At 37.8% G+C, this 15,730-nt stretch overlaps 1 protein-coding gene across 4 annotated transcripts in view; it reads right to left on the reverse strand.

The window, feature by feature from the left end:
* THOC2 (THO complex subunit 2) overlaps positions 1-13,703 on the reverse strand; it is a 56,240-nt gene extending 42,537 nt beyond the window's left edge. For all 4 annotated transcript variants that reach the window (XM_075513543.1, XM_075513544.1, XM_075513541.1 and 1 more), the window contains exons 1-6: positions 13,498-13,703; positions 6,330-6,388; positions 4,845-4,936; positions 3,558-3,609; positions 1,269-1,339; positions 401-522 (exon numbers count right to left, since the gene is read on the reverse strand). In XM_075513543.1, the coding sequence (XP_075369658.1) occupies positions 401-522; positions 1,269-1,339; positions 3,558-3,609; positions 4,845-4,936; positions 6,330-6,388; positions 13,498-13,688 (587 nt within the window). In that variant the 5' untranslated portion in view covers positions 13,689-13,703. The remainder of the gene's footprint in view (positions 1-400; positions 523-1,268; positions 1,340-3,557; positions 3,610-4,844; positions 4,937-6,329; positions 6,389-13,497) is intronic.
* Positions 13,704-15,730: the final 2,027 nt, after the last annotated feature.

Raw genomic sequence — 15,730 nt, forward strand, 5'->3', positions numbered from 1 at the left:
CCAAAACTAACATAACTACATTTGCTTATTTATGAAAACAAATGCCTATGCTTAACTGATGCAACAGCAATAATTTTCTTATACTTTGTAAGTTCACATTTGTCACAAATAAAATTAAATATTAAGTATTTAATCTGTACATATGGAATCACTGTAGCAAAAGCCATAGCAATAGGTGACATTAAAAAAATTTTACATTTCTCAAGAGTTTGAAAGCTAAGAGAGCTAAGGAGGTTCTTTTGTCAATTACAAGTTAAAGTGCAACAAAACACATTTCCTAAAGAAAATTGAGTATTTTATTAAAAGAAACATTAAACATTGTTAGAAAATATTGCTGCCAGACTAATTACCATTGCCCCTCCCCACCCACTCCCCAAACAACCCTCACCCCAAAACTTACAACAGCTTTGTCTTTATTTTAACAGATTTCTGATTGAACTGTTGAGACTGCTTGATAAGTCCTAATGACTCCAGTGTCTCTGGATCTAAACGCTCCTTTAGGACAGTGTCAGATACAAGATACTAAAAAACACCAAAAACATACATCAAATTTGTCAACTACAAAGACCTAGAAACCATCCGATTATTACTTTAGGCTACATATGCGTTCTGACTGAAAAAAAAAGTTCAAATATCATGATATACCATGATACTAAATGCATTCTGCTTCAAACATAGAAGTGGACAAAACAGAGAAACTAATTAACTGAAATTAGAATTTTACAGTGGTAGATTTTATATACAAGAGCACCTTGAAGAAACAAGCGCTAGAGCCTAATTGCTGGTTACAAAGTATACATTGCATAGCATCTAGGGATATTATTACCAAGAACTGCATATTTACAAAGCTTATACCTATTCTCTCATCTTGTGGGAGAAAAAGCCTTATTCTCATATGCTAAATCTTCCTACAAAAGAAGCTCACTCCATGTGGTTAGGAATGCCACTTCTAAAGACAGGAGGTTGCATAAAAGAGAAGTCGAACTCAAAACATACTTCAGAAGCAAAGTTTCTGTTGAACTGACAGGGGGAAAAATTTAAGTTCTCTCAAAACTCTTTAAAGAATTCAAGGGACAACTATACTATATTACTCTACGATAACACTTTGAAGATGCATTTTTAAATTATTTGGGAATTTGCTAAGACAGTCTTATAGTCTTTTCCTAAAAAAAAAAAAAAAAAAAAAAGGCAAGCTTCAAAACTCTCTGATTTTTCTTGTCAGATTTTGGCACATTCTTTTACCAAACGGCTTTCTAAGTGCAACTTACCAAACAGGCTAATACCAGTTGCGTAAAATGATCCCTCTTACTTTTTTCTTCTAAACAACTTGTTTCAATATCTAGTATAAAAGAAGATGGAAAAAAAAGGAAAAAAATAAATCATTACTTGTGGAATTTATAAGAGTTTCTTCTTTTTGTAACTATTCTGATAAACACTAATGATAACACAATGCAAAGCAGCTTGTTTATAACATGCTAGCTTCTTGCCACTTTCCACCTACTCATCCACCTTGAGGTCCACATAATATTTTGATGACAATTCCCACACATCCACAAATCTCATGAAAAGGTAAAACAGACACCAGAGGAATGCCATAATAATTTTTCTTGCCCTTCTCTCTGTTGCACTAAGGTCTATGGCAAGCATTAAGAATCAATAATAAACACAAAAGAAGATAAGTAAAAATCACTGAAAAGAACTATGTGATCCTAGCCTTAACGTTCTAGTCTTTCCCTGCGTCTTCAGAGTAATTACCATTTACTGCCTGTCTGCAGTTTTTTTACTAGCTATGACTGTGTTTCCATTCTTTTCTTTTGCATTGTCAACTACTGAATGCAATTCATAAATTCACTCCTATGGGAAGACATGCCATAAAACAATGGCCAAGGAAGCACGCCTGACTAAAGTAGTTTAAAAAAGCACATCATTACAGGAAGCAAGGAGCTACAAAAAGAGTGGAAAACTCAGTAGAAGAATGCAAGGCAGACATTACAAAAGAAACAAATGCCACCACCACCACACACACACACAAAAAATGCCACACATACCCACAGAAAAACTAGACCCATAGAGAAAACATCAACAACAAAAATCTGAGAAAGAAGCCCCCAAACAGACTGGAAACCAATGATGTAGCAGGGTGGCAGTGGAGGCAACAGACTTCCCAGATCAGTCTGGACCCTAGCAGCCAAGCCTCTTGGCCAAAGAAGAATGTGCAGACAAAAATTAGTCCAGGGAATGTGGATGAGTGGACAAAGTGGATAAAACCAAATTCTCATATATTGAAACACCTTAACTATAAGATGACGACATCAGGAAAAAAAAAATCCTGATAGCAGCAAATACTGGTTAGAGGGAAAAAGTATTAGAGAAAACTCATTAAAAACAAGCAAGAAACTGTCAGATGTCCTTTGTCCTGGAGTTTAAAATATAGCTCCTTAGCCATACTATTTCCCTCCTACTAGTGGAGGCACGGCATTTGGCTACGTACTTATTTGAAGGGAAGGAAAGAGCGAAAAAAAAGAAAAAGAGGCAGACAGATACACTAGTTTCAGTTATTCAAGTAGTTCAAGAAGCAACTAATCTAAGTTTTCTAACCCAGCTTAAAAAACAAAAGGGCATCACTGTAATACTGCATTATAAAAAATTAATTATTACAAAAAGATGTAATAGTACACAGAATGAAACATTATGAATGAAACAAAGTCAAAATTCATCATTTAGATGTTACAGAACCAAGGCTGCACATGCAAACTTAATTATGTGCCTCTCTGCAGAGGCAGCCACAGCACAGTAGACACCACACTCCTTCAGTATACAGAACAAACCAGGATCTGTGATGAGCAGACTGTCAAAAGAGTATTTGCTGAAATTTTTGAAAAAACAGAGAGACATAGAACAAGATAGAAACTGCAAACAGTTAAAACCATGATCTGGAAAAAAGTATACAGGGTTATAATTCTAAAAACATGAGAGAAGCAGCTTTGGATCAACATTACAACATAAAAATCCAGAAGTTATTACCAGAATAAGAAGTACGCATCTTTAAAGCCTGCTCAGTTGGCAGATAGTAACTTGGCAAATGATGTCGTTTGCCTTTAGATTTCTGGACAATTAGTACAAGCTCCGTTTCACTAAAAGTGACTGTACAGATAAAAATATTTACAGAACACATTCTGAGCACAGAGGATCTACCCACCAGTAAGTCAACTTTTATTTAAAATACTTGTAAGAACGATAACAACACTAAGTCACTGATTCCATTAGCTAACATCCAACATTCTTAAAAGCTAGCTCCTTTAACTATTCTTGGCAGATCAATTTCCACTGCCTCTAAATAGGTAAACTTCTGGAAACTATAACAGAACAAAGCATAATGAAAAGACATTAACAACTGAGATAGAGATACACTGAGGAAGAATCAACACACATTTTGTAAAGAGAAGTCATGCTTCACAGATTTAACGAAATTTCCTGAAGAAGTCAACAAGCAAATGCACAAAGCATGTATTTCTCCAAATCTGTTGCAATGCTGAAAAGAAGGGAACCCAACTTACCTAATATGCAGAATACATCAGCTAGGATGGAAGGCATGTCTTCCCGAAATTCCTAAAAAGGAAAAAGATGACACGTAGCGAATACAGAAACTCCAATATGTACTTAGAAAATGCTTATTCCATTACGTAAAACAACGCTTCGCGTTCAGATTAATTAATAATGCAGACTACTACTAATGATATTAATAATTAATAATGGCGACTAATGAATAATTAAGAGGCTCAATTATTGACTAACCTAACGTAAGTGCTGTACTAATTATTGATACGTAATGAAATAACATAACATTTTAACATAATTTAAAAGACTGTCTAGTGGCCAGGGACAAAACCCTCTGGTTACTACCTCCATTTCTCTAGCACAATGGAACTCCCTGTCTGAGGAGCAGCACCAGCCTGTACAGTAAACTATACTTTCTCAGGCACCAAACAAATTACAATTCCTATAGTAACTAAAGATCAAACAGTATCACATGCTACCCCAACAGCGAAGTGCACTTCAGCCTTGACTTCTCTCAAACCCAATGCAAAGTTTAGAAACCTAAAAATGTTATCCTAGAATAGACTACTGCAAAAGGTATTTTTTTCTTAGTGTTCTATACATGTCAAAACAGCAATCTAAGAACTCACAAAGAATAAGAAATCATTTTTAGAAGATTTTTTTAAATGTATTTTTTTCAGGGTTTTTGTTGTTGTTGTTTCATTTGTTTGTTTTCTGTTTTGTTTTTGGAAACACCAACATTTGGTAACCTTAGAAGTTGAGGAAAATACTCTTTCCCCAACTTTCTCTATTTATTCAAAGCATTTTAAGAAAAACCTTTTTCAAACAAAAAATAAGGCTAATGCATTATTTTAAAGGCAGTCATGGGACTTAGACATCTCACTAGTAAAATGGCAGACACGCACATTGTTACACTGTAAGAAAGATGTGAATTATAAAAACCAGTAGGTGGCATTACAGACATGCTGCATAAGCAAGTCAAATCTATTTTTAGCATTTATTAAAAACTTCAGTCTTCATATGCCCTTAAAAAATTACTTAATTTTTAATTTATGCTAAAATGACTATACCTATTCCTCACCACAAAAAGTAGGGGAAAAAACCAAAACCCTGGCAGACGACATATATTTCAAGTGCACACAAATGAAGAAAAAGGACTTACAAGAATTACTTTTTAGACCTGGAAAAACAAGTCTGTTGAATATTATCCTGCTTGATTTTCATTTGGACTTTTATAACAAACTAAAAACTTACTAAGTATGCAATTATTACAAATATATACTTACTATGACATCACCAAGAACATTAGAGGCTTGATCATGCTTTAAGTTTCCTCTGACAACATGGTATGCAAGCTCATACAAAGCCTGTTGGATATCTGTTGAAAGAAAACAGATGATTAAGGAGCATTACATAATCCTTGGTCTAACTTTTAAAGCAATGTTTACAATAACACTGTAGACTTCAGACACCCCACAAGTGAAGGGGTGCTTCTCTTACCAATGAGGGGGATTACTTTATTACTACTGATAGATTAAATTTGAGCATCAAAGGTAAGACTTCACGCCAGCAGGTAGTAAGAGATGATGCACTTTCCCTAGAGAGTTTATGGAATAATAGTAAAGTGGGGTGAAAAAACACAGTCCTGCACATACTAACTTGACTCTTGGCAGTTGGTTTAACAGAGACACCTTTAACTTATAATTCACATAAACAGCATATTATACATTTGTATACACACATATATAAAAATATAATATATAGAAAACATTCCAGTACTTTTTCTTAATCATATTTCATCACAGATATGCTTTCAAAAACCATTTCTCTAGGAGAAAGTAAAATTTAATTGGAGAAAAAAAAATGCTTAACAAGGATTTTTTTATTTTATTTTTTTAAGTCTCCCATAACTGAAGAACTCTGTTTTACAAAAACTTATATTAAGCTGAAACACTAAAAAGAGGTACTGCATTTGAGAAAAATCTTGCAATGTTAAACATGGTGTTTGCAAAAACAGCTATAGTAAACTTGGAAAGAATTGTTCTTAAATACTACACTACAATGTTGCTATACTTTTTAGTACATGAAAAACAGTACAACCCCATGCTTTCACCTTGCACTTGTATCATGTAGTTTGCTCAATAAACAATATTCACAATGGCCATGTAAGTTACAGATCTCAATGAGTTAAACCAAGTAGTGACTGCACACCACTGTAGCTGCATTAAAAGCAGATTTTTTTATTTTTTAAATGGACAGGTTAATTTTACCTATCACAGTGCTTTTGGCAAAGAACACTAATTGCTAAAGACCTGAATATAGCAGGATTGGTTTAGACATCAATTTTATGTAAAACATAACTCTACTACTTTGAAAGCCAATTCAAGAGGACAGTTTGGTGCAGTACCCAATTTAATAATGTACAATCACACTTGCATACATTAGTGTTCATATATTTAACTTCTAGAATAAAATCTAGTTTTATGTTGAGTTTGCAAAATGGAATTCCATTTTCTACAGCACAGACCAAATACTGGGCTACCCTGCCACCATTTACTACTGTCTAAGAAATCTCTCACCTGGACATCTAAAGACAAACCTAGTTGTGGATGTTAGTATTGCCCCACTACTTGTATTACTCACCTTTAGCACGCATTAACGGTCACTGTATATGAATGTTCCAAGCAGATATATGCAAAGGCACCATAATCAACTGTTTCCAGGCTTTTTTGTATTTAATTAAAAACAACCAAAAACCCCACACAACTTACCTCTGAAACCCATATTATCATGGCTTTTGTTTTCACTAAGAGTGCGACATAGTTGCACACTGAAACAAAAGAAATATAAAAAATGAAAAAACATAAAAATAGTTAGGTATTAGCATACACAAATGTTTTGGGGTTCTTTTGTTGTTCTGGCTAAACTAACTTTAAATTTGGGCAGTTTAAATGGCTGACTACATTTTAATTCTTATGGAGTAAACACTAATTTACAGAAGTTACACGAAGAAATGCAAGACTCCCAATAGATCGCATACATATATATGTATCGTATACCTAAAAAATATTCTTCCTAACATCACACATGCTTACACACAGAACAGTGAGAACACTAGGCAATTTCAGTATGTGAAAGGAAGCATGGAAGTGTTAGCATTAACCTACTGCTATTAATCAACAATGAAATGCTTCTCATAGAAATACTATTGACTATGATCATTTTCAAACTCTGGCCTGTAAAAAATTTTTAACATTAAACTATGTGCATGATTTCCTGATGCTATGTTTTATCAATGGCAAGACAGAATTTTACCTATTCTAGTCACTAAGAGAATCCACTATAGGATGTAAAGACCTGTCATGTTACATTGCCTTTAGTCACTCCTGAAGCTCCCTCAACCAAATCAGCCATATATAAAAAGTTCACTAAATATTGTACAGACTGTTCCAAGAAATATAGTAATAGTTCTGTGCGTTATAAAATAAATGCTTGAAAAGCAGGCTTCTCTACTACACTGGTGGCTTAGGAATAGACATGCTTCCAGGCTTCAAGGATTTTCCCTCTCTTCTACCACTATTGTCACCCCAGCATAAGGCTTCAAAAGCAGTTTCACATTTAAAAGCAATAGTATTTTTTAAAAGGTAGTGATTTACCTATATTATAAAAAGACACCAATGAATTTCTGAAGAACTTTCTTCACCCTTGCAAATTTTCAACCAAAAGTTTCACACATTTTTCATCAAACAGTCTTTCACATGCAGAAATTGAAGACAGTATCAGAGCTACATCGTATCCTACACAAGATGGCAAGACTACAATTTCCTGTGGGAGCGATTTTTAAGCATGTTCTCAAATAAGGCAGGTATGTATAATTATTAGAGGCTTATCATGAAAAATAAACAGTAAAAAAGGATTCTGTAACAATCCATTACTCATTCTATTTGCATCCTATACAGATTATTACCTCTCCAGCAGGACTAAACAGCTGTTCCAGCAATCACAGGATTATAATTAGCAAATACAAGGTATATGCACCCTTTAAAGACAACTGGGAAACAGGCAGTTTCACATATAATGTAATCAGCAGAAACATGCAAGCTCAGTAAAAAGCAATGGTACAGCTAAGATGTTCTAAATGCTATTGAAGAGAATGCAATATATTTGGAAATAACCAGCACAGAGACAGCAAAAGAGGGGAATAGGTAATTCATTTTTTTTTTCATGAATGGTAAGTGCACTTTTTCTTTTAAAGAAGCAATAGATTTTTTTCCCAGCTGTCCCCAAAGAGTGTATCAATTTGACCTAAGTCAGATTTTCTTAAATTTTAGTTACTACTCCTCCATAAACAAGTTACCCTATAAACACTCATTTCTAAGCTCTGTATACAAATAACAGTAAAGTGAAACATCTGATTCCAAAGAATTATCTACCGAGATGCACACTTTGACTCCTATGTCATAAGGTGATACCATCAACCGGGTTACATGAGCAACAACCCTGTCTGCTTGGACTGAAGAGTTCACTTAAGTACATCTTAATACAAAATAAAGAGTTTTAACCTCTTCCAATTCCTTTTTCGGCAATAACAAAATAGTACTATCAACGTCACATTACTTCAAAACACAAATCTGTGTGATCAATGTAACAAGAAACCCCATTTAAGATCAGTCTGTAAAACAACTTGCTTTATATTTGTAATTAAAACCCCTGAATTATTAAACTGGAAAAAAAAAAGTAAAATTTTCTTTTTGTGAAAGTCTACGTGGGAAAATTTTGGTAGTAGAAAAGGAGGTGTTAGTGTTACTCTTTAATTAATAATTGTGCTTATATTCTTCAATTAATAATTGTGCTTATATTCTTTCATACAAGTACTCTATCTCCAAAGGAGGATGACCTTTTCTGAAGGTGCTGTCAGGCTGTATAGCTGATCTAATTTAATGGCTTGTTGCTGCAGAAATGGACACATTCACTAATACTGCTTCCCTTCTTGGCTGTACAGTTCTAGCCCTCATGTTAGTTAAATCACTTAAATAAACTGACAAACCTGGCAGAAAACAGGTCAAAAACGAAGTCTTCTGCCATCTCTGCAAGCTGAAGCAGCTTACCAGGAGGTCAGATAAGCACCAGAGCAGAGAGCGCCCTGGTGAATGAAGACAAGGCAGAAGCCCTCCCTTCCAGCACCAACAAGCTGCAAGATCAGTTCATCTAGTCTCAACTGAGTGCATCATAAATTGAAATCTAAATACTTTTGTGTTCACAAGAATAAAAATGTCAATACTAGTATGATTAATCAACTCAGGAAAAAAAGCCACAACAATACCTTCCCAGTTAAACAATGCCCAGAACAATGGAAATTTATCAGGTCCACTTTTCAGTTCAACAGACCCAAACTGTCTGTTGCCTGTTAAAGAGTTCTTTTTAAACTTAACTACTCTAATCTTGTAGTTCATTGCTGCAAGCTTAGGATGGAGAACTTCCCTACTCTACTAAAACCTACATCCCTTCATCTGAAGATAAAACTGTGTAATACATGTAAAATACAATTAAAAAAATAGGATAACCTGGAAAGCAAAAAGAAAAAAACTATCACAGAATCACTTCTGAAAACCAAAGTTTCAAAATTAAATTTGTTTTGGACTAAGATGGGATAGATTTGCTTAAACAACAAATTCTGAAGCCGTGTTGAACACCTATCGAACAAGTTTGCATGGCAGAGCCTGCAACTGAACCCAAGCCTGCCAATTCTTACACAACATCCTATATCCTTAATTACACTCCCACGCATAGTATATGGCAGTAATTATCACAAAGTGCATGTGCCTGCAAACATTTAATTATATGCATAATTTAACTGACATAGGTAGTTCTCTAGTTGAGATAAAGCACAATCAATTGCATTTTGCAGTCAGGATGGCAAAACTACAACTAAACTCTGTCTTCCTGACTCTCAGCCCTTTAACTCAACACCGTGACATTCCTTGTGCAAGTGAAGTAACAAACATCTTGGGAGTGCTTGAAAGATCGAGTCTCAAAAGTTTCACATTCACAGAATGTTAAGCTTCTTCAGTTTATCCTGAGGCTTAACATATTGCATAAACTGCCAGCCAAGTACATTACTTGACTGCCCTACTTCCCCACTAAAGGGTCCTCGATGTGTTTAATCTATCACAAAACAAGGTAAGGTACCAGTCTAAGAGTAAGTGCTTGCCATTGTATGCATATCATAAATGTTCATATGGGCTACAGTCATAGACCAGCATCTTAGTGTGGAAGACACTATACAAAACGATACAATTTCACTACAAAGGGCAGTACAAGTACACACAAATAGGTCTACAAGGAGTCTAGACTGATCAGCATAGTAAGCAGTCACACAGATTCCAACTCAATCTCTACACAGTATCTGGCAGTAGCAAAACAAATGCACATAATTTAAAAAATTGTATTTAGACAGAGAAGGGTCTGCACAAAATAGAAAATGTCAGATAAGATGACCACATCCTGACCAACTTATAGTTTTGGTAGCTCAGAACACTTGAAACTACCACATGATGTACATTTATGTATTTGTATTAGATATTATCAGTAGCTAGATTAATTAAAATTCAAAGCATATACAGTTTTGAACAAGGTCTCTGAACAATTTCTAGGAAGTTAATGGTCACTGCTACCTAAGCTCTACGATGCTGCCTTACTCATTAACATTATGACACTCTAAGACACATACAAAATCCTTACCTTCTGGTTTTTGGATATTACTGTTATATCATGACAAACTGATCACATCGGCAAAATTAAAGTTAATTATTTTTCATGCCAAAGATCAGTCAGTTTAAAACCAATTTGCTTACTGGATTTCTTTAAAACGTACCTATATTTCATTTTCTTTATAAAACAATCAAACTTTTTCTCCCTCCCACCCCCCGCATAACAGCATCTCCCACAGACTACAGCAATATTACAAATCCTGTATGTTTTCAAGCGTAGGCAGACCACCACCATACCACTCAGGATCACATAAGAAGACATACACTGATCATCTTAAGCATTCATTATTAATCACAGTAGATGTTGAAATGCGAAATAAAACCAAATCATTTACTTCTCTCAATATAGTTTCATATTCCCCCAAAACATAAAATTGTCTTTTTATTTAGATAACCAGTAACTGCCAAAATACTATCTTGGGCTGATCTAGTCAGATCATGTAAGCCATTTCATGCTCCAGCAAATAAATACTTTTTTTCCGTAAGACCTAATCTTTTTTTTCTGCTAGTTATGAGGGGTTTTTTTCCTGTAATCCTCACTTTTCAGCAAATTTGGTGTTTGTCTCCCTGTGAATAAGCCCACCAGTTTGTTTAAGACCAAAACAAACCCCTCTGTACAAGAGTGAATGTACTCTGACTTCATGCATGAACTTTATTAGACCCAGCTTCCATAGAGTTAAAAAAAAATCCCCAAACCCAGCAAAAAAACCACCTTCTAAAATATTTGAAAACCCTGTATTTGCTAGAATTCTCAGTTTTGTCTTTTTGCAGTATCCTTCCCCTCCCCACTTTTCTAATTTGTTTATTAATGTAATGCATTGTCTTAACTTTGAACCACAAACCCTGAGACTGGAACTGTGGCCTAGACTTAGGCTTAGACCTAATTTATATTTCTGGGCATATTTGTATTGGATGAATAATTCAGTAAAAAGTATCATTACATTTATTCCCCTTTTTACTTTAAATAATGTTTAAAAATACTTCACGTGTTTCATTTTGGAAAGAGAGCATCACGGTTTTACTTTCCTCCAGTAAAACAGGATAGGAAGTTTTAGAAAAAGAAACACAAAGTTACACACTGAAGATTCTCCCAAAAAAGTTAGTTTCCTAAAAAGTTCTCTAGATATTGGCTACAGATACATTATTTTGCTCCTAGAAAGTAAATTCATACATATTCCACATGCTTATAAAGCTATCACTGCAAAAACTGACAACTGTTATCCAGACACAATCACATTTCTTTTAAAAATGTATGGCCTCTTTTGCAAATGACTCTTTAAATCATGCCTGGAACTGCATTTATGCAGTATTCCAAATGAAATGTAAATGCCACAAATACAGGAATTTAGCCTATCATTTTGTTTTATTGGTCCCACAGCAGATTAACACTTCCTTCCCATCATGGTTAAGAAGTACTGCTCTACAGGGAGGGGAGAATCATAAAAGGTTTTATCATGGTTAAAAGCTAAGCTAACTTGCCTCTCAGACAGTTAAAAGTTCTGAGAACTCAATGCAAACAATGCAGTTGCCATTCTATGATCAACTATGAAATTTCTGTCTTCGTGCAAACACCATACAATCTCAGTGATCATAACAGGGTAAGTTACAAAAATCATAATCATAAGTCATTTTTGCCTGAAGTAGTCACATAATAACAGAAAAGCTAGCAAGTGCATCTACATGTATAGAATGTTATGTATAAAAAGGCAATCTGTTTTATTATAGTAATTTGTGCATTTTTGAAAGGTATCAGCATACGTTTATACATTCTATTCTTTGTTATTCATACTGAAGTTCAATAAAAAGGTCTCTGTGCTTATTGTATAAATATCGCCATGCTGGATGCAAATTCAGCTATTGGCATAAAATCTTAAGCAGGAGATTAAAAAAGCAATGCAAACCTCAGCATCGTCTGGGGGTTCCTGAACACTTTTATTATTGTTGGAAATGCAGGTACAGAAGAGATTTTCATTGGCCTTGTATCATTAACATCAAAACGTTAAACTTATGTGCTAACGCAATAATGGTTCTAGCAGAATTCAATGCCAAAAATGACATGGCTATAAAGGGGGGGCCCCTTCACTACAAAATTGAGGGTCTGGGGAGAACCTTGTTTTGTGCAGGGAGCCTCGATGTCCTCTACTGTCTACCCCACTACCCTTTTCTCCATGCACAGGGAAAATCATTACCATAGCTGCACAACCTTTTAAAATAGATTAACAAAAGAAAATCACAAAAAGAGTGAGTATCAAGAAACATTTCTCAAAGTGATCCCCCAAACACCCATATTTGAAACTGCAGGGTTTTTTTAGTTACAACAAAAACCAGAAATGCACGAAAAAATTAAAATGAGAGCATTTAAAAACATACGGTCAGTATACAGGACACCCTTGTCCAAACTAAGATAGCAACATGAAATGGACAAACTGGTGAATAACCCCCAAACAGATGTACTCCTGAAACACAGCAGGCAGCACAGTTAGCGCACCTGCCAAGTTAAGATTGCTTAAAACAGACACACAGAAGGCCCTGAAAGGGAAAGCTCCTAGCACACCTGGACTGATTTGGGAAGCTGCAACCAGACCCCTCGGCACACAAAGATTACCTTGTAGGATGAATAGTAATAACTAGCTGATCCTACCTTGCCTGAATCAAAGAATACAGCGCTAGTCACCTCGGAATAGGTAGAAAGGTGGGAACGGGGGCTGAGACCTCTGCCAGAAAGGTCAACATCGTGGAGCCAGCGAAGCAAGAACGCTTCGGGCTCCGTATCACCCCGGGGGGGCGGCTAAAGAGGAGCCCGACACCCGATAAACCTGACCCAGAGGCAGGAAGGGGGCGCTCGGGGCGCGGGCAACGGGCGCCAGGAGAGCTAGGCCCAGCTACCGGGGACGAGTTTCGGCGGAGGTCGTTAGCAACCGACAAAGCAGGGCGAGCCGGATAGGAAGGCGGCCTGGGCCCTCTTCCCGACCAGGGTTTCGTCCCTAAGCTCCAGCAGCAAGGACGCAGCCCCGAGCGACGTCCTCTCCCCGCCCGCTCCCACCTCTTCGCCGTCCCCCCCCCCCCCCTCCGCCTCCCTCGGCCGATGAGGCCCAGGCCCCCTCTCCCTCTAGCAGGCCAGCGGCCTGCAGCGCCCCACCGCCTTCCCGCGCCAAGACCGCGCACTCACAACTCGTTCTTGCCCCCTTTCTCCCAGTTCTTTATCCACTCGGCAGGGAGCAGCGCCGCCATCTTCCCCGTGTGGCGCCGAGAGCCCGGATGGTGGAGCAACGGGCCCGGGTCAGAGGGGACGCAGCGGCCCGCGAGGAACGACGGGACGCGGACGCGCCGTACCCTGGGAGACGGCGCGCGCCGTTCCATCGCGCCTGCGCGTTAGCGTGCGTTAACCCCGCCCTCCCCCCAGCGCGGCCGTCCCCGCGGCCGCCCGCCTCACGGCCGCCGCCCCTAAGTACCGCGGGCACGGCCCGCCGGCCCCCGCCGCCGCCCCGGCCCCGCCGGCCCCTCGGCCCCCCGCACGGCCGGGCTGCCGGCAGTGCCCCGCAGGCCGCCCAATGCCACGGTCGGCCGCCTGCCGGCAGGGCCGCCGCCGGTCGCCCCAAGTGGGGTCAGCCCAGCCTGCGGTTAGAATTCCTGTGGGCTGAGGGGACGGCCTCGTAACTTATAATGGGAGGTTGAGCGGAGAGGCGGTGTGAGCTCGTCACGCAGCTGGCTTCGCCAGATTTGTAAAAATACTGCAAGCGAGGATTTTTACGAACACAGGCACATAGCTGAGGAAACACACCGAGACAGCTTGAGTGCGTTAGATGTGTTCAATGCATATGCGGCACGAAACATCCTTCATGAATTACATTTCAATGCATTAGAAGAACGTTGACAGTTAATAACAGTTAAAAACGGTTCTGTTACTTTTCAAAACTCGAGCTCACAATTCAGATTCCAGCGTCCCCATTTGGAAACGGCAAGAGTTTTTCTTTTAAAGAAAGAAACAGGTTCTGTAATGGGAACAAAGCTCTGCTCTTTCCCAAAACCTTGTGGTGCTTTGCATCGCTGTTCCCCCAAAGCCCCTGCAAAACTGCCGGCCCTGTGTAACTCCATGGCTGAAGAGGCTCCATTTAAGGGTGGGAGTTGACAGCACGCGCGTGTCCTCTTGATCCGCCACTCCTCTAATAAAGCAAAGCTGAAGACTCATAAACTCTTTTCGGATGTTGCCTTCCGCGTAAGCATCTTCTTCCTCTCCTTCACGGTGGCGCAAAGCAAGGCAGCATGCAAGTAGCACGTAGCTTCGTACGGATGCGCGAGCAACTGCCGCCCAAGCAGCAGAGCCGACGTTAGACTGACCGACGGAGAGCTAACACACCAAACTAGAACGGAAAAAACAAAGAATTTAAAAGAAATAAAGAAGATGGCATGATTTTCAGAACATCGTGCACCTGAAGCTCATGTGGCCCTGAACCAGTCCTTCAGGGTATTTTATTTGTTATTCAGGTTCTGCGTATTTGGAAAGCATTAAGCAATCCAGTGCATGGCAGAGGGGCGCACACACGTGTTCAGTTGTTCTAAATATCTGGAAGTGTGAAAAATACAGCCCTAGTCGTTCAAAATTCAGACACCCCTGTCTGTGCAGCATCCCTTGTGAACCATGTTGCAAGATGAAGAGGCTTTATCTTTCAAAATAAAAAGCAGATTTTCTTCATCTTTTGTCACAGTGTTTTTACCAATAAATTGTCAAATTAGTTTTTCAATTGCAATTTAGGTAATATTTTGAAAATTAAAACATTTTTCATTACCCCCTGACAAGCTAGTATTATTTTAATAAATTATTTATTAAATTCATTAAGTTAGTACATTTAGTAAATTTAGTAAATTCTTTTAATAAAAATTGTTAAAAAAAGGTTTTATGTAAAAATTACTATGAAAAATCTAAACTGTCTCTAATGATATGTTAATTTTTTTGGACATTTTTAACACGGTCACACTAATGGAACATCTCTGTGAGGGAGTTTTTTATGAAATAAGGTACAGTATTGAACCCTAAAGCTGCAAGTACACATTTCTTTAATTGATTATATCGCATTATTTACTCTATTACAGCCTCCAATAGAAATGCAGAGTATCAGTGATGCATTGTACTGTGTTTGAAACGTGATCTTTTTGCAGATGGTACATCCCCTTGATTACAGATATAAACACTTATGACAAACAACTATATGGATATCTTTTTCTGATTATCATCCCTAATACATGTACCCATTTTATTACATGTTATTCATCTCCGTAAGTCTCTCCAAGCTGTTCTTAATTTCCTTCAGTTGCTAATCAGGATATAGGACTTCAGAAATACTTCATTTGGTCAGGCAGCACATGTTTTTTGTCTTTCCAGAAATTCGTCTCGCCTGTCAAGA

This window comes from Mycteria americana, chromosome 10 (assembly GCF_035582795.1).
Source record: "Mycteria americana isolate JAX WOST 10 ecotype Jacksonville Zoo and Gardens chromosome 10, USCA_MyAme_1.0, whole genome shotgun sequence".
NCBI lineage: Eukaryota > Metazoa > Chordata > Aves > Ciconiiformes > Ciconiidae > Mycteria > Mycteria americana.